Below are 25927 nucleotides of genomic sequence, written 5' to 3'. Positions count from 1 at the left end.
AGAGGTGGGAGGGGGGAGGAAATGGAAGGTTATGGTTTTGCGTCTGCGCGCTACGTATGATTTGTTTGTTTGTTTGTTTTTGTTGAACGAGAGCTGGGCCTGGTTGGTAGGCGGCTGAGAGAAAGGGCGGGGACTTCGTTAGCCGTTGAGGCCGGCGCGCGCGTTTGTGTGGATCTGCGCGCGCACGCGCGGCGTCGGCTGGTGTCGGTTCCTTACCTCAGCCTTGTGTCACGCGCTCCTTTTCTCCGGCGCCTCCGCCCACCCCCTTACCCACCCGCGCTCTTGGTCTCGCCCGTTTCCCTCGCGTCGCTGCTGCTTCTACTTCTACTTCTAGTCTGGTGCGGGCAGGACCATGGCGGATGTGAGTAGTCAAGAGAACGCGGAGGGGGGGAATTCTCGGCCCGTTTACATGACTATCCATCCGCCGGGCTGAGGCGGTGGGTCTGTCGGGGCAGAACCGCGGGAGGGGCCGGTTGGTCCAAGAAATAATGATGGCTGTTGGGTTTATTTCACTTTATTTTTTTGCTGCTAGGGCGGTAAAGTTGAGGTGACTGGGATGAGGGGATTTGAGGTAGAGCCTGTGGGGCGCCGGAAAAGCCGCACGAATATCCCCCCAGCCCAATTCCTTCACAGGTGGGGAGTCTTCATCAGGTGGCCCCGCTTGTGGCACAGCAGACGCCCTTCTTGGGTGTGCCTTGGCTTTCCCCTGTTATAAACTTTTTGAGAGAGAGATGAAAATCGACATTGTGCCTATTAGGTTCAGCCTCTTGGTAAGGGCCTCATTAACGTCAATTAATGTGTCTGGGCTGCACAGTTCCACAACAACTCCCGAGTTTATCATCGTTTTGGGTCCTTGGTTTTCGACTTCTGATGTTTGGCCGTCACTTGACAACATTCTCCGACCCTGGATATGAGGCAGATGTTCTCTTGCAACTTAAGGAGGCAAACTATCACTTTAAGGAGGGCCCTTTTCTGTAGAAGTTTGTGAAAATGGCATCTTTTCTGTGCTTCTTTCGCTTTCCAGCAGGACACCAGGGCTCCATTAATAAGTGAAACCAGAAGGCGCTTTGAGGCAGAATATCTACAAGGTTGGTGCAGTACCCAAACATTTCATTTGTATCCCACACCTGCAGTGTTCCTGACATGGCAAATACAGGATTGGCGGCTTTTAAGCCCAGTAGCCCATTGTAGGCCAAATACGTTGTACTGGGTTAAAAAAAGAGGATATTTTGTACTTGGAATGTTTGGACATCAAGGGACAAACAGCTTGAGTGAAATGCTACGATTTTATATGGCCGCCTCTAGTTAACCTTCACATTTTGCTTACTAGGTTACCAGTTGTTTACCAGACTTAGATGCCTCTGAAAGGAGTTTCCTTGTCTGCCAGTGTCAATCATTCATCTATTTTATTTAACACCTCAGTAGTATACATGGAATTCCCAGTTTTCCTAACCAAGCCAGCCCTATGTAACTACCACAAGGTTTCTTTGTCATGTACCTTTGCACCTTGCCCTGGGGCCGATGAGCATTAACTACTGTTGGATGTATTCCATTTTTAGTATGGGCCAGACTTGAAATAGTAGGGCAACATGATATGCATTAAAGATACGAAACATTGGGTTTGTATCAACGATCCCATGTAGTATGTAATGACAAGCAATTTTTTGTATCCTGCTTGTTTCTTGGCACTTGGCTCCATCATGAGCAGTCATTTTGCTGTCTGAAAGGGGAAATGAACATTTTATCACACAGATAGTATGAAAAAGGCTATGTTGTCTTATTTGTCCTCTGACACTTACTTGCTTTTATTTGTTAGCAATCCCGTTAATAGGTGTATGTTGGTTGTCTTCCTAATAAACACACCCAGTTCAATGTATTCTTCAATGTGGTGATCCTACTCATTAATGCATCATTGTTTCTGCCTGAATCAGCCTTGACTTTCCAGCACATACTTAGGAATTTGTAGCCTAAATAAAAGCTACCTGCTTCTGACTAAACACTTGAAGGATTGGGCTGTTATGAAGTAAGTTCTGATGATTTTCCAAGCAAAGTTACAGGGAACCAGGCAGAGGGCCTTCTCAGTAGTGGCACCTACCTTGTGGAATGCCCTGCCATCAGATGTCAAGGAAGTAAACAACTATCTGACTTTTAGAAGACATCTGAAGGCAGTCCTGTTTAGGGAAGTTTTTAATGTTTGAAGTTTTATTCTGTTTTTAGTGTTCTGTTGGGAGCCGCCCAGAGTGGCTGGGGAAACCCAGCCAGATGGGTGGGGTATAAATAATAAAATTATTATTATTATAGTTGTGTGAACCTCTGATGCTGTGTGCATTGCTCAGTGAATGAAATCAAAAGATGCATTAGTCAGGAAACACTTTTTCTCACTCCTCTCAGATTCTTCCCTTTTCTGATCATGAGCTAGTGCAAAGCTTTCCAAACTGTGTGTCACAACACCTTAGTATGTAGGTGTGTTACATGAACACTCCCTGTGCTCCTCCTGGGGCTGGAAATGGTTTAACCTCTGGTTTGCTAGTAAACTGAATTACTTTTGTTGCAAAATGATGCATGTCTAGAACGTGTGTTGCCAACATGAAAAGTTTGGAAAGCTCTGAGCTAGTGTTTTTTTTAAAAAAAGCCACAAACCAGTTACACAATCCTGCTACATTTTAAGGACCTTTCCCTACCTGTAAGCATTTTTGGTGCACCAAATACAAACTTAACAAGCTTTTAATGACTTTTCCTGGTTTATCTTGGTCATTGAGGCTATGCTCCATACTACAGCTCCTGATAGCAGCCATCTCCAGCCTGGTAGGCCTATTTACCAACATTTCTGTGACTTGTTTGACACCTTACTAGGCCACAGTTGCCTTGTGGGCCTTGTCAAAAGGCAGGGTGCACATACTAATATATATATATTTAATGTTTTGTAGACACTTGGAAATAAAATATATAAAGCAGAAATAACATGCCTTCATTATCCCAACACATTCTCTTAAAATTGTAGTATTCCTGCTCAAACTGTTAGGAAACATATGTATGTGTCAGTTTTTAAATCCGGTCATATTTTCTAATGCCATTCTTATTTTATTGACCAGCAAAAACAGATAAATATGATTCTAGAGATACAGAGAGACTACAGCAAGATGATACCTGGGTTGATAATTTTCTGATATGGCGAGATGATAATGTGGACGATACATTAAAGATGATTGATGAAAGCTTTCAGTGGAGAAAAGAGTATGCAGTTCATGGTAAGATGTTTGATATCTAATTGTAAAAGCAGTTGCTTTTCAAACTGCATTGCTGCTTGTTCCATATGCACCTCTACTTGATAGTTATGTCCCTACACTTCTAGGGTGAGTTGTTAATAATATAGTAAAACCCCACAAGCAGCCTTTGAGTAAAGACAGTACGTTCTATACTGAGAAGATACTGCAAGTAAATAGCAGCAAAGGAGAGCTGGTGTTTAATTAGTATGTATACGATTGTGTGCATCCCTGCAAAGTCAACTACAGTATATAGAAATATTACTGCCCTAAATAATGCGGGCAATGGGACGCGGGTGGCACTGTGGGTAAAAGCCTCAGCGCCTAGGGCTTGCCGAACGAAAGGTCGGCGGTTCGAATCCCCGCGGCGGGGTGCGCTCCCGTTGCTCGGTCCCAGTGCCTGCCAACCTAGTAGTTCGAAAGCACCCCCGGGTGCAAGTAGATAAATAGGGACCGCTTACTGGCGGGAAGGTAAACGGCGTTTCCGTATGATGTGCTGGCTCGCCAGATGCAGCTTTGTCACGCTGACCATGTGACCCGGAAGTGTCTCTGGACAGCGCTGGCCCTCGGCCTCTTAAGTGAGATGGGCGCACAACCCTAGAGTCTGTCAAGATTGGCCTATACGGGCAGGGGTACCTTTACCTTTAAATAATGCGGGCACACACTGTTCCACAGACAAATTCTCTGCTTGAGAATAATGCCTGTTGTTTAGTTGTTTTTCATCACTTCATAGGATTATTTTGCTATTTCTATCTGTACAACAATGATTTATTCACTGACAAGGGCAGTCTTCATACAGCATCCAGGACCCAAAATATTTATTCTTGGCCTGACAGATTATTGGTGCTACCTTTGTGTGTTCAGTCTATCGGGGGTTCCTACTCTGTCATAAGTGAGAAGAGGTTCTCTAAAATGCTTTAAATTAAATATTACCCCTAACTCTTCCACGCTTCAATAACTTGTCTTAGAATCCAATACAATATGCTATGTTGGAGTTATAATGCTGTGTTTCGATTGAAATAAATAACTGCCCCGCCCCCAAGTCTTGCTTTAGAACTTAAGGATTTTGTTATAGTATACTTATATGTGCTTATACAAATCTTGCTTTTCTATAGACTTGACAGAATCTTCACTTCCAAAGCGGTTCTTTGAACCTGGTGCCATTTACCTACATGGTTATGATAAGGAAGGCTATAAAATCTGTAAGTCTGCCTGTTCATCTGCTTACTCATTTACAAGTAATGCAAATGTAATTATGGTTTCAGAGTGAAGAGAGCTAAACTTTATGATAATACAGACAGTAACAGGTTACTGGCATCTGTATTTGAGAAGTAATAAAACAATACTGAGGCCATATCACAGGGAGGTAGTTATTAGGCAGTCTTGTATTTAATGAAGGCATGCAGGGTATAAACATTTACTTAATTAGCCCTTCGTTTTAGGAGACACATCTTCAGTATCACATGAAACTAACTCTGCTCAAGCATATTCTGTTCAAAAGTGCTTATGTGTCTTTCCTCTTCCTCAGTATAGCTTCTTGAAATTTGACTGATTTTGTACACTGATTGCTAATTCTTCCACCTTTTGAAGAAAACCTTTGGTGGTTTCAATTTTTCAACATAGAGGATGCCTTAGGAAGGCATCTGATGGTGCAACCCAATTTCTTTGGGATAAATAAATGTGTCTTTATTGAATGGGACAAAGATTAGTGGGGTAAGATAGCTGGAAATAATGGCAATCTATTGCAACCAATGCACCCCTTAGATTTCAGATAGTACATGGGTAGATGAGTCTAAAAAGCTCAGGACACACATTTTTGTGGCCCTCTAGCAGCTATGGTGCCTCATTTACCAGAAGTAATTTATTTATTGTTAACTGGAAGTGTATACTCGATTATAACCAAACTAGGAGGCTCCCCTGCCCATGTACTATCTGAAACCAAAGGGGCACATTGGTTGCCAGGTTTAAAAAAAAATCAGCTCAACTACCTCACCAGATCGTTCTCTTAGGTCTATAGCCCTATTCTTCTCCATGGGGCTCGCTTCTGAGTAGACATGTATATGATTTTATAGTAGATTATCTTTGTTTCGTTAAGAAAATTATATTTGGGCAAACCATATATAAGTGGATTTTAAAATCCCTTCCTAAAAGGACTCGCTCAACATGAAGACATGTTTTATATCTTGCATTCATGCTTCAGAGCATGTAGGAGGAGGCAAAAATATAGATTCACATTTTTCTTTATAATATCTTTCTTCTGTCGTTTTAAAAAAATCTTCCAGGGATTTAAAATAAAATGCAGTGAACAAAACTGAATTATAACTAATGCATGATAAATAAAAATGTATGTACCTTAGAAAATAAGAATATCTCCTTTACTTAGGAGATAGAAAGTTCAAGAATAAGGGCACCATCCAACCCGTGGGAGGGGGTGAGTTGAATTGTATAGAGGTGATGCTTTGCTTAGTCCTGCTGGCCTGCATCTTTTATGTGTGTAGGTTGAAGCTTTGAAGCAGCATTCCATTGGAACACACCTCTCACCCAGATTGCTATGCCATTTGAAGGCTGCCTTATCAATTTGCCCCCCGCCCCCTCTACTCTCCTCTACCCCGCCCCCAGATGTGGCAGGGCTGTGGATATGGTGGTTGCCTCACTTCTCTGCTAAAGCCCCATGGGGCAGCATCAAGTGTCTGGGTTGTGTCATAAGTAGCTATTAGGCAAACATGCATGTTTATTTGTGTTTCTCCCACCCCACTCCATTAGTTTGGTTCAGGGTGAAACTTCATGTAAAAGATTCTAAAACTCAATTTGAAAAGAAGAAGCTAGTAGCCTTTTGGTTGGAACGCTATGCCAGACGAGAACACGGAAAGCCTTTGACAGTGGTATTTGACATGGCTGAAACTGGAATTAGTAACATAGTAAGTATGCATATTACTGTTTTCCTGTTGATGTGTCTTAAACAAAACATTTCCAGTTGGAAAGTTATATACAGTCATACCTTGGGTTGAAGTAGCTTCGGGATAAGTATTTTCGGGTTGCGCGCTGCGGCGACCCGGAAGTAACAGAGCACGTTACTTCCGGGTTTCGCTGCATGTGCAGAGGGTCAAAATGGCGTCATGCGCGGAAGCAGCAAATCATGACCCACCAGACGCAGGTTGCTTTCGCTTCTGGGTGTGAACAGGGCTCCGGAACGGATCCCATTCTCATCCAGAGGTACCACTGTACTGCCCTTATGAAGCCTTTTATAATGGAGTACTTAGATTTAAATTATTTGCCTTTCAGCATAAATCTAACTGTTCTGGATTGACTTGTTTATGAATCACAGCCAAAGCCAGCTGTTTAATAAGAACTATGCTGAGTCTACTACTCACTTAATCAGCAGTAGAAAGTGCTGCAATCATACATTCTGTTTTGCAACAAAGTTCCACTAATTTTTACAGGTTTTAGGGCCTGTTCTCTCAACAGTCTCAGAACTCTTAACCATTAAAAATAAAGGCCTTGACGTCTTTTATCCATGTAAACCTTGTTAAGGCTGCCAGATGCTTCCTGATACCACGTATAAGATTTAGCCTGGATTTTCTTACGCTGTCTCACCACAGATGATACCATCTCACAGAAGTATTTGTCAGGGCTATATGCATAAAGTAACCCTTTAAACTGGCCTGTATGTGTTGCTCTAAGCCAGTTTGCATATATTTTATAGGGTTACTTCAGAATCAGCTTGATATACAGTGGTACCTCAGTTTACAAACTTAATCCGTTTTGGAAGTCTGTTCTTAAACCAAAACCGTTCTTAAACCGAGGTCCACTTTCCCTAATGAGGCTTCTCCCCACCCGTGCCCTTTCACCAGTCGGATTCCGTTCTTAGACCGAGGCAAAGTTCTCAAACCAAGACACTATTTCTGGTTTTGCAGAGTTTGTAAACCAAATCATTCTTAAACCCGACTGTTCTTAAACCGAGGTACCACTGTATTTTTGAATAAGGTGAGATATTCTAAAATTAAAAACGTTGAAGCACCTTCATCACTGGAGCTGTTGAACAGAACTTTCTTGACGTTTTCTGAAAGCTATAAGTAGAGTTTAATCTTTTGTTAATTGGTAATACATCTTTATTTTAGGATATGGATTTTGTCCGATACATCATCAACTGCTTTAAAGTTTATTACCCTAATTACCTCAGTAAGTATGATAATAGCATTTATACTATAGATTTGGAAAATAAATGAAAAACAAGAGTTTCTCAAATCTGAGGGTAGTATCAAGCTGGTTCCTGAAAATGGAAGTTTCGAAACAAAGTGGTAGTGTGAAGAATTCATAGAAATCTGAGGTATATTTTGAGATGTTCAGTGGATTCGAGCCTCATGCTGTTTTTCTCCCTGCCCCTGCCTAAACATTTTGTCTGCAAAATGGATTACAGTAGGCATAAAATAGATTGATCCTAGGATATAAGTGGCACTTTTTTTATAGCAGCAGAAAATAATTCTTCACAACTGCCATGTTCACAGTATAGTTCTTTTCACAATTTGTCACAATTGGGAGGTTTCACTATCCAATTACTTCAGACCGTCTAATACTCAATTAATTAACAAGGCCTTTCACAGAGCAGCTATTGAATTGAGTTTTGTAATTGTCCCCCTCATAAATATTTTTTTAAGTATTTCTATATGTATTAGGTAAATCATACTAGGGAGTAAAGAATGAACTGGGGCTTTTCCTGTCCCCCTTCCCAGTATAGTTTCTGGTATCATGAAAAGCTCCAGGGAGTACAGTTGAATCTAGGGAAAGGCACCCAGGGGTAGCAGTGGGCAGGCAGCACACCTGTGAGTGCAAAGATGCATTTACCATTTATTTTTATCTTTAGACTTCAGCCAATTAACATGGGAGCAGACACAGATAGGATTGGGCTTTCAATGTAGTCTTTCAAAGTTTTGATTACTCCATTTTATTTTAACTGTTTTTATTAGCTTTTGTGTTTGATTTCTCAAATACAGCTGTTATGGAAAGCATTCTGCTCATATCTTTATAATTTACTTTTATATCCCTTTACAGACTAATGTATCGATGATAAATTTTCAGTTATTTTGCTTATAACTAAGGTGACTCCCACACCAAGAAATCGAAACTCTGGCCTTTTTTCCACTGAATAATGTATTTAAATAAAACATTCAGAATTGCTAATTTATGTAGTGAAGAAAACGAAGAGGGGGGTTTAACAGGACAACAAATAAAGTATTTTCATTTCATAGGAAATTTGACAGTGCTAAAATGCTATATTAACCACAAAAACCCTCTTCTATTGTTCATGCAGCAAAAATTGTGATCTTTGAACTGCCCTGGATAATGAATGGTAAGTTAAAATTTTAACTTGTCTTATCTGGAAGGATTGTTATTGAAATTTCTATTTTATGCAAATCCCTTATTATTGTTGATAGGGGAATTTTTATATGATTCTAATGTTTTTGTACAGTGTATCTTGTGTCTTATTCTTACCTGTCCCAAACATTCAGGGAAGGCAATGACAGCTTTTTTAAAAAAAAAAATCTAGCTATTAAATACCACCTAAAATATATTTGCTTCCAATATTTTCCAACAAAACTAATGGGAAGTAAGTTGTGATTGTGGTCTGTGTAAACAAAATAGTAGAACTCTTTTCAAACTATCTTCCCTTTTCTTACCCAGCTGCTTTTAAAATTGTGAAAAGTTGGCTGGGTCCGGAAGCAGTGGGTTTGCTGAAGTTGACTAATAAGAATGAAATCCAGGAGTATATCAGTGCTGAATATCTTCCACCCTATATGGGTGGAACTGTAAGTATATTGCTGCTGAACCTAATGTTTGTATTATGTTGTGAAGGGAAAGTATAATAAATATATAGACTGTACACAGTTTTGGAATTAAGTAAACAATTATAATACATTTGTTTTCAATAATTAATTTGTGTTCTACTGTTTTGTTACTAATTTCTAGTTTTAGCTATTTTTCCAGTGGTCTTTTTCTGTGTACTATGATTGTTTTGATTGGTTTTCTGTCTTGTAATTATGACCCTCTTTGGGGACTGTGAAGTTGCAATTCAGCATACAAATAATTACTGTTTTTAATTCTGTAGTCTTCACAGTCATCAAACCACCTGCTTCCAGAGTAGCAGCAGTATTGTTCTAGAGCAGGGATGATTTTTTTGGCTTCTCAGATGGATTACGCCTACTAGGGCTTTCAATCCAGTCTGTAGTGTCATCTTTGAGACCTTCTGCTTCCTGGGAGGGCAGACTTTCAGACTGTCATTAAAGTGAATAATGACTTATCACTCAGCAATGGAAGCTATCATGCAGTCTTCTGATATTCACATTAATCATATTCCTGCTTTGGGTTGTAACTTGAGTTTTAGATATTTTAATTCCATTAATCATCAACCATAATTTGTTGAAAGGCATCCTGCACAGAAAATGCTGGAAATGCGGTCTGAACACCATTTCCCATCCATTAGTAAGATTTGTGAGATAACAGAATTGCTGAATTAATGCAGATTAACTGGGCATTAACCAGGTTGTATACCCAATGATACACTAATGCTTTGATTTGCTTATATTCTTACGTAATTTCCTTAAACACTAAATGTAGCAATATAGTTCTTGATGTTTTCTTCTGCTTAGAATGGCACAGATAAATCAGTCAGAGTTGAGGACCAAAGAGTGATTTGGTGATTATGTTTATCTTTCACCACCATCTCCATAACACACTAACATCTTTGTATTATAGGATACCTTCAAGTATAGTTATCCTCCATTGGTTGATGATGATTTTCAAACTCCATTGTGTGAAAATGGACCCATGACTGGTGAAGATGAAGTTGAAACCAAAGAAGAAACAGACATAGATAACAAGGAGAGTCCAGATTCTAATGAAGAACAAGCTCTTAATTCAAAAAAGGTACCCCTGGACTGATGGTTACATAGGAAAGAATGATACAAACAAGTATTTTATGTCAACCCTCCAAGCATTCAATGTTAAACTAGTACAGTGAATAAAGCCTAAAGTGTCATTGGTTAGTTATTATGTTCTTGCTGTCAGGATCAAGAAACCAGCCCAGAAAATCATAGAATTGTAGAGTTGGAAGGGACTCTGAGGGTAATCTAGTCCACCCCCCTGCAATGCTGAAATCTCAACTACAGCATTCCTGACAGATGGTCATCCAACCTCTGCTTAAAAACCAGCTCCTGAGGGAGACTGCTTCACTGTCGAACAGCTCTTACTATCAGTAAATTCTTCCTTAGTATCTCATTTATTGTAACTTGAAGCCATACTACCTTCTGGAGCAGGAGAAAACAAGTTTGCACCATCTTTCATGTGGCAGCTGTTAGTAATAACAACAACAACATTAACAACAATATTTTAAAAAATTATATGCTGCCCATCTGACTGGGTTACCCCAGACACTTTGAGTGGTGTCCAACAAATTAAAACACAATTTAGATTTACACAGTTTAGATATTTGACGATCGCGTTCATATCTCCTCTCAGTCTCCTCTTATCCAGGCTAAACATACCCAGCTCCCTCAACCGTTCCTCATAAGGTTTGATTTCCAAACCCTTTGTTGTCTTGGTCATCCGCCTTTGCACCCATTCCTTTTTATCAATATCCTCCTTAAATTGTGGTTCCCAGAACTGGACACAGTATTTCAGGTGTGATCTGGCCAAGGCAGAATAGTGTGGTACTATTACAGAATAGTGTGGTACTATTACAGAATAGTGTGGTACTATTACAGAATAGTGTGGTACTATTACAGAATAGTGTGGTACTATTACAGAATAGTGTGGTACTATTACAGAATAGTGTGGTACTGTTATTAGGTATAGAATCTGACATTTGTCCCTATTGAAATGTCTTTTGTTAGTCTGGGCCCAGTTCTCGATAATCTGTTAAGGTAATTTTGAAACCAAAATCTGCCTTCAGCAGCATTGGCTACCCCTCCCAGTTTGATGTCATCTGCAAATTTGATAAATATTCTATCAATTCCTTTGTTCAAGTTGTTTATAAAGATGTTGAACAACAGGTTTGGGACAGAACCCTGCGGCACCCCACTTGTCATTTTCCCCCAGAATGATGATCCTTCCCAGTACCCTAATTCTGTGCCTGTGAATGTGTTGCTTGGCTGTTAGTATTATGCACCAGTTATCCAGGAATCCTAAGCAATCATTCTGAGATACCAGAAGACTTTGCTTAGAGGAGACACTTCACACACAAACACACACTTTCCTTATTTTACCTTATATGAGAACTGGAGTTACTTTGTGAAGTAACTCAGCAAAATTTGCCTGCTTTAAAATTTTGAGTGGTGAACTTTAGAACACTTCATAAATGATTTAAGTGATAGAAAGTTTATCAACCTTTTCTTTTCCTGCGTGTTTGTCTATATCTGAGCTTGGAATGTACAGAGGTAATGTCTGCATTACAGTAGTTTTGGTCCTGCAACCCTGAACAGAGAATCTATATAAGTTGTTCCTACTTATTTACTTTTAGCCTTTTTTTCTCCCTAAAGTCCTAACTACTATCAGAGATGTCTCATTTAGAGATTGTCAACTAAAGTGGTATCCATGTGACATGGTACTGCCTTGATAATATTTTGTCTCAATAATTTGGGCGCCTTTTTATTTGAGAGTACATTTTGAAAGTAACACATTTGGATCTACTGTACTGCAGTTACAAGTAACATCTATGTTCACTTTTTTAAAAGTACTGTGTATGGGTTACTGTGGAGAGTTAAATATACATAGTTTTTTCTGTTAGATGTTCCTTTCCAGTTTGGGGCATTATAGTTACCTGAATGCTCTTACAGTTTTGAAAGCATGCACTATATTCCATCACACTCCTAGCATTTATTTATTCATGTTCTTACATTAATATCCCACTTTCATTCTGTCATGGACCCCAAAGGAAGTGTACATGTGAATCCCAGGTGGTCAGTTGCTCAGGCACTGACCAGACCCAGACCTATTTTCCAACTGCCAGTAAAAGAAAAAAAGGTTAAGACAAGTCATTCCATGTCTTCAATATAGTTACTTCATCATTCAGTCCTGCCAACTTTTCATTGATTTGGTCTGAAGTCTCTAGTATTTTCCATTTCCATTTCATATCTCTCTGATTCATTTTCTTTCCCCGTTTTATCAAACACCGATCCTGTCATTTTCAGTAATCAACTGTGGAACAATACTAAGAGTCATTGGGAGATCCAGATGTACTTTTGCCATACTGGGTGCTTTTGATGTTTTGGAAATTATTAGCAACTCAGTCTACCTTAATATTTCCACCTTAAGACAGGCTATGGATATGATCTCTCACAATAAATTCTTCCCTGTTGCTGGACTAATGGCTGGTGTACTTTCAGTTCATTAGTGGCAAGAAACAGAAAAGAAGTTAAAGATTTTTCATACAGGGGATTCCCTCGTTGGTTTAAACTTTATTGCTAACCATAAATTAAGCTTTTTGCTCTGCCTTAGACACTTTAACAACTAGTTTTCCTTTGTGTTCTTCTTAACAACAGGAAGCAGTACTTAGAAATTTTCAGATTAAATTTTCACCAGCTGGTAGAGGGATTTCTCTAAGTTTCGGTTTTGCTTGTCCCAGAAGTGTTTGAGAGGGGGTGGATCTTTCTAACTATGGAAGGTGCACAATGGGCAACAATGTCAGTTTCTCAGCTTGCCAGCTCATTTTAACTCCTGTTTAAGCTGCCAGGCATAGACATCAGAAAATGGCCTTGGTCAAAGTATTTGAGGTTGCTCCCAGATCACTCTTATCTTCCAGAGTTATGAATAGTCAGACCATCTGTCTGACTATTATCAATCACCACATGATTATCTTCTGTCAGAGGAGAGCTAACAGAGACAGCCAAAACGCCATTCCTCTCGAGAGTCCCCAAGGTTCATCAAGATGTTGGAATAATACACATGTAAACAAAATCGTTTAATTTGTATAGCTGAAAATTGTGCTTGGATTTCTGATAAATTTGGAATATGTTGTGATGGAGTGGGACAGAAAATGGGATGAAGTCTAGGAAACCTCAGACACACCAAAGCATCTTAATCTTAAAGTGTATTCCCATTTATCAAAAATAAAAACATTTGCTTCATTAAGTGAAAAACTTTCAGTACGTATAAAACTCTGTTTACCATATATCAAACCCAAATAAAAAATTGTTAAATGTAGGTTTAGTTCGTGATAACTTTCATTTAGTGAATGAAGCAGAGTCCATAATTTGCAGGCATGTCATTTTACTTGATAGTAAAATATAATTGATTCCTGAATAGTCTTCCTTGTTTCTGTTTCCCTAGGCAAATTTTGCAGAACAAACTCCAAAATCAGAAGAGTGTGAAAAACAAGATTCCAAAACAAAAAATGCAAAGAAAGCACTAACCACTTTTAAAGGACCTTTATTGCATATCAGGTATCAATAATAATTTCATTAAAAATGTAGTTCTTTCTATATTGTAATATTGCTGTTCTGTGTCTTGAAAACTACTTGAATGTGAAGGAAAATATATTTGATATTTTAAGAATTGTTTCACATCTGATTCAGAGGTCTTCTCTGAAGCTCATGATGTTTCTTTACGAAGGACATGGTGGTGTTGATGAAGTCAGGGTTCTTTTCGCAAAGAAGTTCAGACACCTAGATTTCTAATGAATTTGGAATATGTTGTGATGGATACACATTTTATGAGTGTATTATAGCTGCCTTTCTCCACCCCTCACAGCAGTATCCTATTATGTAGTCAGTTAGTGTTAGGTAGCTATAGTGTGGGAGTCAAATACTGTACCTTAAGTTGAAAAATGAGATCTACAAAATTGCTCTGATTTTAATTATTACTTTGTTAATTTGTATAGTGCAGAAAAGTCTGTAAATTGAACTGTAACACCTGTTGAAGTATAGATGTTTCCTTTTACATAACCTGTAACATAAAATATGTAGAAAATATCCTGATGTGTCGTAAGAATTTGAAAGCATTTGAAAATGTGACTGTTTCATTAGAAATTTGAATTAAAGTTTTTGTTTATACAAATCTGGTATCTAGATTTTGGGGAAGCAGTGGGAAATCTGTAGCAGTTGCATTATTGTGATGTTGATTACATCTGAAGTGTGTACCACATAGGTTTCTGAGCAGGTAACTGAAGATAATTTTGGAACACAAACTTCTAATATGGCCAAGGAACATTCCAACCTAAGAAACATAATTCAGAACTTCTAGCATTTGATTTTGTCACTAAAATAAATTCTTCATGTGATTATAAATGAATGATTGAAAAGTTCATCACTTCCACTTGTCTTCCAGAAAAGAAAGGATTGTTTCATTATTTCACCCTAGTTATGTCATGTATATCACCCAAGCATTTGATATACATACATCAACATTGCAGTCAGGAATTCCATATACTATAGGCAAGCAAGTGCATGAAATTCATTGTGGCAGGTGAGCGGGATGGTAGAGGAGTAATACAGCACTCTGAAACCAAGCAGACTGCTGGAGGAGTGAAACCCCTTCATCTTCACCTGGCGTAGAAGTCCAGTTTTCCATACCTTTTCAGCTAGCCAGTCCCCAGCAGGCTAGTAACCTCACTGACCTAGGTGTCTGTAGGTTCATAATGTGTTTGTGGGTATGGGAGAGGGGAATAGAGATTATAATAAAGATGAAATGTTCTAACATTTTTTCCAGATCTAACGTCATAATTTGGGCAAAATATATTCCCACATTTTTAAATTTCATTTTGCATTGTGAGTGTTATACAGATAAGTTGGTGTGCATAATTCATTATTGTAATGCCTATTTGTTGGGATCCAAAGAGCCACCTGACTGGTTCTGTGCACCAAGCCTGGGGCTTCTGTTTCTCAAGCAGCAAATCCCCTAAGCTCTTCTAAAGATGAGGAAAGCTCAGAAAGCAGTTGTGTTACAAAATGTGAATCTATTGCTTGCATGCCTTCAGTGCATGCAAAATAGCTCTTTGGGTCCCAGGTACTGAGTTGAGTGTTAAAAGTGCGTATATTTCTGCTACAAAATAAAATAGCAAGAGCAGACTTTGCCTCAGCATGTGTAAAACACTTTCGCTTTCTCTTAAAATGTTGAACTGATACAGCTATTTGGAAGTTCCTGCTGGCCGTAAGTGTCGCAGCTCACAATTTTCATACGCAAGAGCCAGATTCTGTCTCGCCCATCTTCCATTTAAAAATTATATCCGGTAGTAGGGCTGTGAAAGCGTTTGGAGAGTTGCTGCCATTCAGAGTAGACAGTACTGAGCTAGATGGACTAGTGATGTGATTTCATGTCAGGTAACACTACACATAAATATATATATATATTACTTACCCCAAAAGATGACAACAGTTGTTTTGCCCTTGGTTTGTTGATGCTTCATGATACTTTGTTAAAATACATATGTATTTTACCCAAACACGTATTTCTTAAAACTTGGAACACAAAATGAGTCCTGGATGTGATGAGTAAAATAGAAGTATGAATTGCTTTTCAAGTGAAAAGCTCACTGAAAGGACGGTTAAAAGTATTTTACATTTAGCAGTATACGTTGAAGGATTGGGTTAGAGCCTGTTAACTGACAGATAGTGTTCTAAAGAAGCACAAACTTTATTTTTAAGAGAATGAATGAAGTTTGTCAACCTGCATTGCAAATACTTTAATACAAATTTGTGATTTTTCATTAGTCCAGCAGAAGAACTGCATTTTGGGTCCAAAGAAACTGGAGAGAAGAAATGCTTGATCGTTCTCACAAATGTGACCAAAAATACAGTGGCATTTAAGGTAAATATTGTGTTTATGTGGTGATTAACCTGACTGAATAGTAACCATAATAGCTGATGAAATGGTTTTCAGAAGGTATGCATAACTTTCTATGCCAAGCTGACAAAACTGTCAAACCAGGATCAGATAAATGGTCTTAAAGGTGGAGTAACTATAATTTTTTTATATTATACTGTATAACTGGATCTCATCAAATGTTTGTCACTTTAATATTGCAGTGAAATGCCAGATAATAGCAGTGAAGTATCAGGAAAGATACCCCAAGGAAGAACATGATATGCAGTTTATAAAGCTAATGTGGAAACGTGTGTAAAACTTACATGGAAAGAGGAGATCTTATTCTCCCATTATACTAGAACTTGTGGTGTCCTAATGAAGAATTAGCAGTACAGTGAGTTGAGAGCAGAAGAGTATATTGTTTTCTTTGGCTTAATTTACGTAATTTATTACAGTGATTGCTTAGATTACATTTAAGAAGAATTGGGTGTTATCATTGGTTATTTGTTATTGATAAGTGGTACCAACAATAAAAGGTTAGTGTGAAGTGTTCTTGTTCAGGGTTACAGTCTGGCACGCATATATTCCTGTTGAGTAAACATGCAGAAGGTTCTCAAGACTCCTGCTGATTTTGCATCCTATACTTCCCTCTTTTAGCTATTGCACACATGCACACACACACTCTCTCTCTCTCTCTCTCACACACACACACACACACACACACACACACACACAGCATTACGTGGCCACTGTGCATGCCAAGTCCTTGTTGCAAACTTTGGGCTTCCCCCAAGCCTGTTGATACCCCCCCCCACACACACACACACTTCGGAGAGTAAAGTTTGGTATTTTGCAGAAGTTAAATAGAAGATTAGTGTTCAGAAGCAAAATAACACAAATGGAGAATACTAATCAAGTTTTTGTCCTACTGGTAAGTTGTGAGTAGAATCTAGTCCTCTACTTTGTTAAATAAGAAAACTGGTAGCATTTAATACAGTTACACTTTGTTTAGGTTAGAACAACTGCTCCTGACAAGTACAGAGTGAAGCCAAGTAACAGCAGCTGTGAACCAGGCACATCACTAGATATAATAGTATCTCTTCATGGAGGTAAGTAAAATCTTTTACACTATTGTATGAATGAAATAAACAAGTTCTGTAATGTACATTACTGGCAGCAAGCTTGGAATTCTATGTACATGTACTAGAACATAAGCATTCGTGAAACCAAATAACTGTTCAGATTTCATATGACTGCTTCTGTCTAGTCCACATCTCCCAGTGCAACCTTTCACTCATCCCCAGTAGTGGAGAGAAGAGGCCTGTTTGCAGTCCCTTATAGGTAGAATTCCATAGGCCAAAATTTGAACAGAACAAACCCTAATAAAGTTCATTCCTCAATCTCTTTGCAAATCTCTATCATTAGTAGCCTGTTTCTAAAAATTCTATTGTTTATTATGCTTCCGGTAAATATGCAAAAAGTTAGCTACTGATTAACAAATAAATATACTGTTAAAGAGGCCTCGGGTTCAAGTTGTGTACTATTTAAATGACCATTTTTGCTTATCAAAACTTTGACATTTAGGGACATGTTTCAAATAAGTAGCAGCCTCACTGATGTAGTGTAAAGATATTTGAGTTATTTTCTAGAATGATTAGGAGAGCACTTGGATTGTCATTGATAATATATATATATATATATATATATATATATGCAGGTTTTGGTGTCTTCGGGTGTCTTCCCGTGTAAGAGTCGGGGTGTCTGGGCGACGTTTCGACGAGGTCTCACTCGTCATCTTCAGGCTGGAGCTTTCGGCTTCTTGTTCCAGTAACAAGAAGCCGAAAGCTCCAGCCTGAAGATGACGAGTGAGACCTCGTCGAAACGTCGCCCAGACACCCCGACTCTTACACGGGAAGACACCCGAAGACACCAAAACCTGCATTCCTGTACCCGTGAAAATCTACGAAAGCATATATATATATATATATATATATATATATATATATATATATATATATGCAGGTTTTGGTGTCTTCGGGTGTCTTCCCGTGTAAGAGTCGGGGTGTCTGGGCGACGTTTCGACGAGGTCTCACTCGTCATCTTCAGGCTGGTGCTTTCGGCTTCTTGTTACTGGAACAGAGCAGAATCTGGTGTTTGAGTTCCTATAAATACTGTTGAGGGGTGTGGTGTATAGCCTCCAACGTTCTGGGCAGAGAGGAAGTTCCTAGATTAGTGTGCCTTTTCTTCTTTTGTTCCTTAATTACTTGAGGGATATCTTGAGTGATCCAGTAGCCAAACTATAGTGGCACCTCCGGATGCTGCACCCCCCTGCAATCCCTACACAGATCTGGCTGGCACAAGGCACAAAACCACAGCTCGCCCCTATACACGAAGCCAAGCCAGAGCACAACTAAATGCAGCACAGCCATCTTCTCAGAAAAACTCTTCACAAGCTCAAGAGGTCAAGACACGAAAGCTTTAGCAACTAATCTACACTTAATGACCCACCCAGTGGTATTCAGAATATCACTCATGAAATCACTCAAGATATCCCTCAAGTAATTAAGGAACAAAAGAAGAAAAGGCACACTAATCTAGGAACTTCCTCTCTGCCCAGAACGTTGGAGGCTATACACCACACCCCTCAACAGTATTTATAGGAACTCAAACACCAGATTCTGCTCTGTTCCAGTAACAAGAAGCCGAAAGCACCAGCCTGAAGATGACGAGTGAGACCTCGTCGAAACGTCGCCCAGACACCCCGACTCTTACACGGGAAGACACCCGAAGACACCAAAACCTGCATTCCTGTACCCGTGAAAATCTACGAAAGCAAATATATATATATATATATATATATATATATATGCAGGTTTTGGTGTCTTCGGGTGTCTTCCCGTGTAAGAGTCGGGGTGTCTGTGCGACGTTTCGACGAGGTCTCACTCGTCATCTTCAGGCTGGTGCTTTCGGCTTCTTGTTACTGGAACAGAGCAGAGTCTGGTGTTTGAGTTCCTATAAATACTGTTGAGGGGTGTGGTGTATAGCCTCCAACGTTCTGGGCAGAGAGGAAGTTCCTAGATTAGTGTGCCTTTTCTTCTTTTGTTCCTTAATTACTTGAGGGATATCTTGGGTGATTTCATGAGTGATATTCTGAATACCACTGGGTGGGTCATTAAGTGTAGATTAGTTGCTAAAGCTTTCGTGTCTTGACCTCTTGAGCTTGTGAAGAGTTTTTCTGAGAAGATGGCTGTGCTGCATTTAGTTGTGCTCTGGCTTGGCTTCGTGTATAGGGGCGAGCTGTGGTTTTGTGCCTTGTGCCAGCCAGATCTGTGTAGGGATTGCAGGGGGGTGCAGCATCCGGAGGTGCCACTATAGTTTGGCTACTGGATGGAGTCTGTAATATGTCTGTGGAGAGGGTCTGGGTTTGGGTCTGGTGTGGTTGATTGGTGACGGCGTTCTGTGTGCCTCTGGTTCTGGTGTCGGTTTTTGTGGGGAGGGCTAATTTCCAGATGTCAGGCAGGCGGGACGTGTCGTCACGCTTGTTCATGTTGTGAGGGTGTTTCTCTATCTCGATGGCTTCCATGATTATTCTCTTGTGGTGATGTTCCACGAAAGCTTTAGCAACTAATCTACACTTAATGACCCACCCAGTGGTATTCAGAATATCACTCATGAAATCACCCAAGATATCCCTCAAGTAATTAAGGAACAAAAGAAGAAAAGGCACACTAATCTAGGAACTTCCTCTCTGCCCAGAACGTTGGAGGCTATACACCACACCCCTCAACAGTATTTATAGGAACTCAAACACCAGACTCTGCTCTGTTCCAGTAACAAGAAGCCGAAAGCACCAGCCTGAAGATGACGAGTGAGACCTCGTCGAAACGTCGCACAGACACCCCGACTCTTACACGGGAAGACACCCGAAGACACCAAAACCTGCATTCCTGTACCCGTGAAAATCTACGAAAGCATATATATATATATATATATATATATATATATATATATATATACACACATACACACACACACACACACACACACATATATATATATATACACACACATATAGATAGATAGATAGATAGATAGATAGATAGATATCATTTGATTCTTTTTTTCTGTGTATATAGTGTAAACATTATATTGAGCCCTGCCCTAAAAATTCAAAATATGCTGGATCCTATTAACATTTAATTACTGTTATTTTTTATTTATTCTGGAATTGGGCTGCATATTTAATGTTGGATGAATAAGTAAAAGGTAGTGTATTCTTTCAAAAGTGTGTGTGGGAGAGGGGGGTGGAGAGGGGGAGAGAGAGAGACTATTAGAATGTATACCACCTGTGTTTGAAAAACTACAGCAACTAGATTTTAGAAGAATTTGTTTTAGGACAGCTGTGTGATAGGTATATGGTAAAATAAATTAATCCCAAATTATTTATATGCCCCATGAATCTGCTGTAAATCAGTTTGGGGATTTTCATGAACCTACAATTAGCTTATGTCCACCAGGGCTTCTTATGAGATCTGAACACCGGTTACAAGATACAATTTGAATCCACATTCATGCTTTGGAAAACAGCCCAATTTACACCAATTCAGACTCAAAGTCTGAATCCCACTTTGGAGAGATGATTCTTTCTGCCTTTCTCTGCTACTATTATGGGGATTTTTTGTTTTTTTTAAAAAATCTATCACCTACCCACCCATGCCCACTTTTGACCAAAATAAATAAAATTTGCTGAGTAGATAAAGTCTGCGAATTACAAGGGGTACCTTGTATATTGAGATTAAGAGGGGCACCTATAATTATGAAGGGGTGAAATTTGTAGTCAAGGAAGCCCCATTTGAGGGACTTTCATGATTTCAGAAGGATGACAGGTAGTGGCTTTCTTGCAGGTACAGCCTTTATAGTTTTACATTTTAATCTCTGAATCTATCTTCTACTCTTTCATAACTCTTTTGTGAATTGGCAAATTTTGTTCAGTGCTTCTAATTACTGCATATCTTCAGTAACTAACTAGCTTTTTGTATATGTAGATATAGTCAAGGGTGTGGTTTTTTTTCCTTGTAGTGTATAAACTTTTGAAATTCTGCCTAAATCCAAAGGAAGTAAAATTGTCATGTTGATTAAACAGGTTGTGCAGCTTCCCTGCAAGATCGTTTTTTGATTATGGCAGCAGAAATGGAGCAGTGTTCTGGAACAGGAACACAAGAACTGGGTCAGTTTTGGAAGGAAGTTCCAAGAAACAAAGTGATGGAACATAGGTAAGCATTTCATGTTGTTTTGGGGGACATATTGAGCTGCCTATGCAACTGAAAACAAGTGTTCCACATTGATTAGTATCACCTTGGTAGGTGAAATTTGCCACAGATGCACCCTTGATAGGCATGGTATAAAATAAAGAATGACTTGTTGGTTCCTTCCTTGGGAGTTGCACAGATACAGCTCTTTGAAATATTTACTGCTGGTGTTTATAATTACAAGTATGATATATATGTAAAAATGATTTAAGAAGAAAGAGGATAGTTGCCAGTAACTAACTGCCTGTTCTAGAGTACAGAGCAGCTTTTAAACATGAAAAACAAAAAAAGCTACTGGGAGAAGAGTAACGCAACATGTGTGGCCAGCTGCAGAACATGCATGGCAAGCTTTACCACACACAAAAAAAATAATAATCAGAGCCTCTGTCCTGAAATAAGAGAGAGGATGATAGAGGACTCAGCTAGACTGCTAAAGAAAAAGCGATTTATATGTGTTGTATGTGTGGTGTAACAATGTGCCACCAGATGGCGACGTGGAGTCCCGTTTTTCTCTACCTGTTTTCCCTGTTTAAATTTACAAAGCTTTAAATTGAAATGCTTCCTGAATTATCTATTGCCCTTCCAAGCCCCCTTCCTTTCCCTTTCAAATCTAGTACATGTGCACAGCCAAAGATGAGAGCCAGTCTCCAAAATAGTGTTCTCATCACTCCCTTTCAGATTGTGTTCTCCCTAGCACGTCACTGTCTGTAGCTAGTCAGTGCTTATAGAAGCTTCCCAAACCATTACCACTTATGTTTTGTGCAGGTAATCTTGTCCTTCTGATTGCTGGTTCCTCAGAAATATGGTTAGGTTTCCTTTTGACTCCAGCACTGTTATAATTGATGATGATCTTCTCTTTGCTGGTCACTGTGATGGGCAGGGGCAAGGAAGGGAAGCAGAAATAAAGGCTGCATCGTTGAACATATGAAACAAATACCAGCAGGGAATGGAATCTATGAAGCAGAAGAGGCTTGGAGAAAGAAAGAAAAAATAACCATGTCCTCTTACAATTGTACTACATTTCACTGTTCTGCTGTTTCTATTTGTCCCAGGTTAAGATGTCATGTTGTGGAAAGCAGCAAACCTTCTTCATTAACAATAAATGAAAATTCCTTCAATATTCCTGCAAAAACGAATGAAGATTTACACGTACAGGTAACACTTGTGCATATTAATATATAGCTTCCAGCTGGATCTGTAGGAATGTACAGTGCATTGGGGGCTTTCAATATCCTCCTTCCTCCTGTAGCCTTTAGTGCCCTTGAAAACCTGAAGAACTGAAGGTTGGAGACTCCCCTCCAGGATGACTGTTGCTGTATTCTAAGGAGCTGCTCTTTAAAAAGCAATAGATAGTGGGGAATTCAGGACAGAAATAAATGAAGTATTTTTTTACAGAACACAGTTAAATTATGTAACTGGACATTAGGCCATGTAGTGGCCATATCTAATGTGAGGGACGATAATAGTGATAAGGAAAGTACTATGAGCTTAGTATATGTTGAATGTATGGCTAGCACATAGCATGCCTTACTTATATAGTAGAACATAGGCATATTTTCCGCTAACTGATAAAATATGTTTTAGGCATTAAAATTGTGTGATTTATTTATTTATTGTTTACTCTCACCCCCCCCTTTCCAGCTAACACAGTTATTGCAAGCTAATAAAAGACTCCGAGAACAGATTGATCGTTGCGTCTGGTTCCAGCAATTGACTCTCTTGTTTATGTTTCTATTACTGGCCAGTACTACCTTTTGTTTCTACTTGTTGTATGCGCCAAGGAGCTAAGTAGCAATGCTTTGTACGGTAAGCCCTCTCTGCAATTCATTTGGAAAAGGCAAAGAACCAGTACTATGAAACTGCCAAAAAGGAGATCTATATGAGACTCTCCAGAAACTGTGAATCACAAGATTGTGATCTATGCCTTTAATCAACAAGTAGAGTGACTTTGTTGATATTTATTAAAGTACAGGAAATAAAACAGGATATTAAAGGAGTCATTTACACTGGGCAACCTAATAACTGTTACAGAACAAAAGGTGTTTATGACTTAATGTATTTTTACTTTTATTTCTGTCATGCAGAAGTATACAAGATGTATCAAAACAATTTGTGCATAAAATGTATTTCCCTTGAAATGAAAGTGCAAATTAGTAACAATATAGGAAAGCCTCATTTATGCTATTTGTACATAAAAGGAAATGATACAGCTCATGCAGTTTGAAATGGAAGAACTGCAGTCTGGGGGTGGTGGTCTTTATTCTTGCTCACTTCCCCCCCTGAAATTATTACAGATATTTAAGGTTATACTATTTTGCATTGAATAATTTGTAGCCATAATTGCCTGGAAATGCCTGCAATGGTTCCAAAGAGCCAAAATAAAAGTTAGTTTTTCCAAGAATGCCATAGTACATTACTATATACCATGATACCTGAAAAAGAATTGTGCAGGAACACAACTCTCCATTCTTCAGTGTGTCTTAGTCTACAGAACTAAACTAGCTAGTTCAGGAGTGTAACCATATTATGCCATGAAATTTATTGTCAGTTTCCCACTAGGTTGGTGTTCTTCTGCAATTCAAGGACAACAAATAGAACACCATAAATTATTATTTGTTATTAAGTTTGGAATAATTCCTGTAATTTCTCAAATATGTGTTGTAAATCACGTGTGATATGGAAGAAAGTAGGAAGATACAGGTATACAGAGGAATTGCAAATAGTTCTTTTTGAAAACCATTACAAGAAAGCATTCTAAAAGATGAATAAAAACATTCCCAGTTAAACATTCCTTTTACATAACTATAACTATGCTATATGAAATTTAAAAGTAAGAGAGTGCTCATGTTTTGGTTAACATTTAATCTTCTGTAAATCAGACAAGTTGTAACAATACATGGTGCCGTAAGTCATGTTTGCAGATGAAGTCCTAAGATCAGTTCTCAGCGCTTCTTTCTGCTGTAGAATAATTTGAATCAAAAAATCTAAACCAGCCTGTACTCGCAATCAGGCACTCATTGGTTATGCTCTGGAGCACACAGCATGTGCAGGGACTTCCTCTTTCCTTCTGCATATGAGAAGCTCTATGTGCACATAGGCACTTTTTGCTACACTCTTCCGCTGTTCCTATTTTATGTAAAGGAAAAAAATCCCTGAGTAGCTGAGCTTCTGCATATGCAGTGATGTTGCTTCACTCCAGTGGCACTAAGCTCTCATAATTGAGGCCATAATTTATATCACATACTACTACTTCCACTACAATGTATCTCACCTTGATAATGCTGCTCACTCTTCTGGGTTCTTGTATTTTATTTTTAATTTATTAGTAATAACTTTGTGGGAAATGCAGTTTACTTTTACAAGTTAAACAAATTTTCAGCTATTGGTTTCAGTAGGCTTAAGCATGTATATCTATTTGACTGTTACCTTAATGTGTAGAATTTGGCTATGTTCATTTAGCTAAGCTTGAAAGTAGAGAGGATGACAGCAGATTTATTTGGCTTGTTATAATAATTTTATGAGTCTGCTGGCTTCCTGTATAGTGCCACCTTGTTTCATATCCCAAACCCTAGGAAGATGGGTCTCTTGCTACCTACTCATTTTACTGAAACATTCACCAAAGGTTTTGATCACTGAATTGACTTTTATAAAATTGAACATATTCTAGACAATAATAATGCAAGGTGATTTTAGTCAAGCATTCAATGATACAGGTATGAAATGCTTTTATAGAATTTACCTTTGTGCCCATGGATTTGTTCTTTATTGGCTTACGGTTTCAGCTGATCATAAGAAACATATCTTTCTTATGCAAGTCACTTCATATTTCACAAACAAGCCAAAACAATTTGATTAATTGGTCTCTCATCAGTTCCATTACCTTCAGTTAAATTCTATTATTGTAGTTCCTCAGCAAGTCAACTGTAAGTACAAAATATAGAATAATTCTAGTCTCAAATTATTATTTTTTAAAATGCTTATCAGTGAGTTGGATTAGATTTAATTTCACTTTGATAAATGTTTTCAGAATATATTCATAAGCATATGCCAATTAATGCTCTTAATGTTCTGGTGCTTCAAATATTTTCAGTATTTTATTACTGTATTCATATTTTCTATGTAAAATTGATCAGATAGACAATGTTTTATATTTTAATATGTTATAAATAAATAACTGCATTTGTGAAACAAAAAGGGGGGAAAACGTGTTCATTGTAGTTCTTAACAGACATAGTTTGGACATACGTTTATTCAAAGTTCAGTTGCGTTTCTTGCTTTCTCTTTTTAGTGCAGATTGTATTTAAAATGAAATATTACATTGCCCTTCCATTCTACCTCATTTGTAACTTACAGAAAATTCTTCAAGTTATGTAGCCCCATCGACTTTAGTATAATACAAATAACCAACCTTTAGCACATGCTGCTAGGCTGTGTTTGTGTTGTGTGCCCCCCCCCCCCCCGAACACATGCCTTTGCCTTTTATAGAACCAAAGGGTTGCAGGTTTTATTTCTGAGCAAATAAGCATAATATTGGGATGTTAGGAAAATCATGTTCTCTTAGGT

General features: G+C 38.6%; 1 protein-coding gene and 1 long non-coding RNA gene across 3 annotated transcripts in view; one reads left to right on the top strand and one right to left on the bottom strand.

Annotated features, from left to right (window-relative positions):
* The first annotated feature begins 93 nt into the window (after positions 1-93).
* On the top strand, positions 94-25558 carry MOSPD2 (motile sperm domain containing 2). Of its 2 annotated transcripts, none has more exons than XM_082220897.1 (15): positions 94-361; positions 1028-1088; positions 3093-3248; positions 4379-4465; positions 6027-6181; positions 7382-7442; positions 8572-8610; positions 8943-9067; positions 10014-10184; positions 13584-13696; positions 15962-16058; positions 17068-17164; positions 21199-21328; positions 22417-22519; positions 23006-25558. In XM_082220897.1, exons 1-15 carry the CDS (start codon positions 353-355, stop codon positions 23150-23152), a joined length of 1551 nt encoding a protein of 516 aa, XP_082077023.1. In that variant the 5' UTR covers positions 94-352; the 3' UTR covers positions 23153-25558. The 2 variants fall into 2 exon arrangements, with proteins under 2 accessions (XP_082077023.1, XP_082077022.1); XM_082220896.1 differs by having other exon boundaries at positions 1025-1088.
* The window catches only part of LOC309531444, a 60091-nt gene continuing 58214 nt past the window's right edge, over positions 24051-25927 (bottom strand). Inside the window, exon 13 of the long non-coding RNA XR_014219312.1 lies at positions 24051-25927. This is a non-coding gene — a long non-coding RNA (uncharacterized lncRNA).

Source organism: Podarcis vaucheri (assembly GCF_965113315.1).
Source record: "Podarcis vaucheri genome assembly, chromosome: 4".
Taxonomy (NCBI): domain Eukaryota; kingdom Metazoa; phylum Chordata; class Lepidosauria; order Squamata; family Lacertidae; genus Podarcis; species Podarcis vaucheri.
The sequence above is the reverse complement of the archived record's forward strand: the minus strand, read 5'-3'. Positions and strand labels throughout refer to the sequence as shown.

Coding starts and splice junctions, on each gene's coding strand:
- MOSPD2 (XM_082220896.1), top strand. Junction 9,068..10,013: donor CACCCTATATGGGTGGAACT/GTAAGTATATTG, acceptor TTTGTATTATAG/GATACCTTCAAGTATAGTTA. Junction 17,165..21,198: donor AATAGTATCTCTTCATGGAG/GTAAGTAAAATC, acceptor TTGATTAAACAG/GTTGTGCAGCTTCCCTGCAA.